This window comes from Carassius auratus, chromosome 9, assembly GCF_003368295.1.
Source record: "Carassius auratus strain Wakin chromosome 9, ASM336829v1, whole genome shotgun sequence".
In the NCBI taxonomy this organism is placed as follows: domain Eukaryota; kingdom Metazoa; phylum Chordata; class Actinopteri; order Cypriniformes; family Cyprinidae; genus Carassius; species Carassius auratus.
This window is the reverse complement of record NC_039251.1, coordinates 17,939,594-17,942,239: the sequence shown is the minus strand read 5'-3', so window position 1 is coordinate 17,942,239 and position 2,646 is coordinate 17,939,594. Positions and strand designations below refer to the sequence as shown.

Here is a 2,646-nt window from a genome sequence, read left to right as displayed (position 1 = left end):
ACACACACACACATATATATATATATATATATATATATATATATATATATATTCACAATCTGTAACCATAAAAAGGCATCAATAAATCTCTGTGTTTATTTAGTGTGACTTTGGCTTGATGTATGGGTTTGATGAATAAAGACCAAATACTAAAAACAAGACACATAATATTATATGATTTTTCCTGGAGAGTTAAAATGTAGTAAAATTCCAAATTTCAGGTAAGACCACAACCTTTTTTTTTTTTGTATAGACTGACCACCTCTCTCCTCTTGGGATGAAACCCTAGAGTTATTTGGGATAGAAAGACACCATTGTCAGCATGTCTGGAAAGGGGGCTTATTCTCTTAAGCTAATATAACAAAGAGGGCATGGTTATCCAAACACACACTGTTTTTACAAAAATGTGTAAAATATATAGATATATTTTTGGTAAGAAAAAAAAATCTATAATAATTTAGATAAAATTGAAAGATAATTTGTTCATTTCAAGAGTGCTGAAGGTAAAACACCCAACCTAGAACAACTGAAAAGTGATCTGTCTGATTTAGCTTCTTTCAATATTTACAGAAAGCTTTGCAGATTGAAAACTACCTCCCCTTTTAACAAAGCCCAAACGATAACTCAAACAGTACAGAAGACAATGTTGTACTTTTACCTTGATGAAGGACATGAGATAAGGTGTTTGCTTTAACACATTTTATTTGAAAAATACTTCAGGATTCATCTCCACTCTGTAATGCACTGACAGTCTAATATCTGATCTACAGTGTTGTACACTACTATCTTGGTAAGAAAAAAGTGCTTAGAGGTGGACCGTGTCACAGGAGGTAATGCCTGTAGTCCATAACTTTTGTTCTTCAGAGTTCCTGTAAATCTAGACGTCTTCATGAGGCCTCATATACTCATTCGGGCACACTGAAGTTACAGTAATTTAGTAAATTACAAGGTCCTCAAACCCCAGTTCCTTCTGGGATTTTGAAGCAACAGTTCTTGATAATGTTCTTAGAAGTTTACTCTATATTCCATAAGAGTCAAAATAAGATATCAAGCATTCCATGAAATGTCACAGCGTTTTTTCACAGTGCTTCAGTACAGAGAACTCCTTCAAATGGCAGCTTAATCGGGACCAGCCCTTTAATTGTATTTTTATTTTTGTTCACCCGCGCCATCACAATCACATGCAACATCCAACTCGACAACAAACAACCATTCCGATGAATGTCAACAGTGCAACGTTGAAATGGCAAACGCAATGACTCAGGCCATCAGCAATGGGAAAAGGCAGGTGCAGGCTTTGCAGAGAGCTATCGCTTTTTCTTCTGTTTGAGGCTTTTTCGTCGTTTGACTATCATTTCGTAGAGTTTGTCCATGCCTTCGTGAAGCCCCTCGCCGATGATGGCACAGGCCGGTTGGATGTGGTAGGTGGTGGCAGGCGTGAGCTCCTGGAGCGCCAGCTGCTTCTCTATATCCGCCACGGACAGAGATCTCGGCAGGTCCTGTTTATTAGCTATGACCAACAGCGGCGTTCCTTGGTTTTCAGCGAATTTGGTGACTTTATGTAGCTCCGTCTTGGCCTCCTCCAGTCGATCCACGTCTACAGAGTCCACCACATAAATAATGCCATCCGTGCACCTACTGTACGATTTCCACAAGGGCCGGAGTTTCTCCTGCCCACCAACGTCCCAGAAATGACAGCTTATTCCTTTGGCCGTGCCGTTACTCAGCTTGATTTTTTCCGTGTTGAATCCTATCGTTGGCACAGTGTTGACAAACTCGTTGAATTTCAGTCTGTAAAGGACCGTGGTTTTCCCTGCGGAGTCCAAGCCAAGCATCACTATATGGAGAGACTGAAACGCAGATATGTTGGAGAAACTGTTCCCCATTTTGATCTCCTCGTTAGCAGGGGTAAAACCAATGCAGTCCCCTCGACACCAGAGATTCGTCCAGATTCAGACTGGATGTGATGAAGCGATCATTGCAGTGCTGGTGATCGGTAAACACTCCTCTATGAGCGGAGAGTCTCTGCAGTAACAGCTCACATCAACATCACCACCGCGAACTGATGGAAATTATTCCCGACGGCGCTCGTCCACATAAGCGATGAATGAATGTGATCAGAAAGGTATTGTAGGTGTAAGATGAACGGGTCTACTCACGCGTTGATGGACACAAGCGAATGTATGGTAATGAATGGAAGCCAGCAGTGGCCCTCCTCACGTTGGAGAAACTCCGCCCGCTTTCGTGTGAAAAGTGAAAAACAAACCCCTCTTATGGCAAGCTATATATTCCTTAAACTAGCTCGTATAATTTTTGTCTGTCTGGAGTGACATGAAGAAACAGAACATATGAGAGACTAAATCCAGAAGAACTGTGCGGCAATGTCTCCAAGATACCTACCTGCAAAACTACCTGACAAAATATGTGCCAGTGCACGAGGGCAAAGCTGCTTTAAAAACAAAGCAGTTGGGGGTTTGGTGCCTTGCTCAAGGGCACCTAAGTCGTGGTATTGAAGATGGAAAGAGAACTGTACATGCACTCCCCCCACCTACAATTCCTGCCGGCCCAAGACTCGAACTCACAACCTTTTGATTGCCAGTCCGACTCTCTAACCATTAGGCCACAACTTCCCCAATTTAGTTAATA

General features: G+C 41.8%; 1 protein-coding gene across 1 annotated transcript; it reads right to left on the bottom strand.

The window, feature by feature from the left end:
* Positions 1–235: 235 nt before the first annotated feature.
* LOC113108570 (ADP-ribosylation factor-like protein 4C) lies at positions 236–2,250 on the bottom strand. The gene has a single exon (XM_026271773.1). The coding sequence runs from the start codon at positions 1,884–1,886 to the stop codon at positions 1,308–1,310; it is 579 nt and encodes a 192-aa protein (XP_026127558.1). The 5' UTR covers positions 1,887–2,250; the 3' UTR covers positions 236–1,307.
* Between the last annotated feature and the right edge of the window lie 396 nt (positions 2,251–2,646).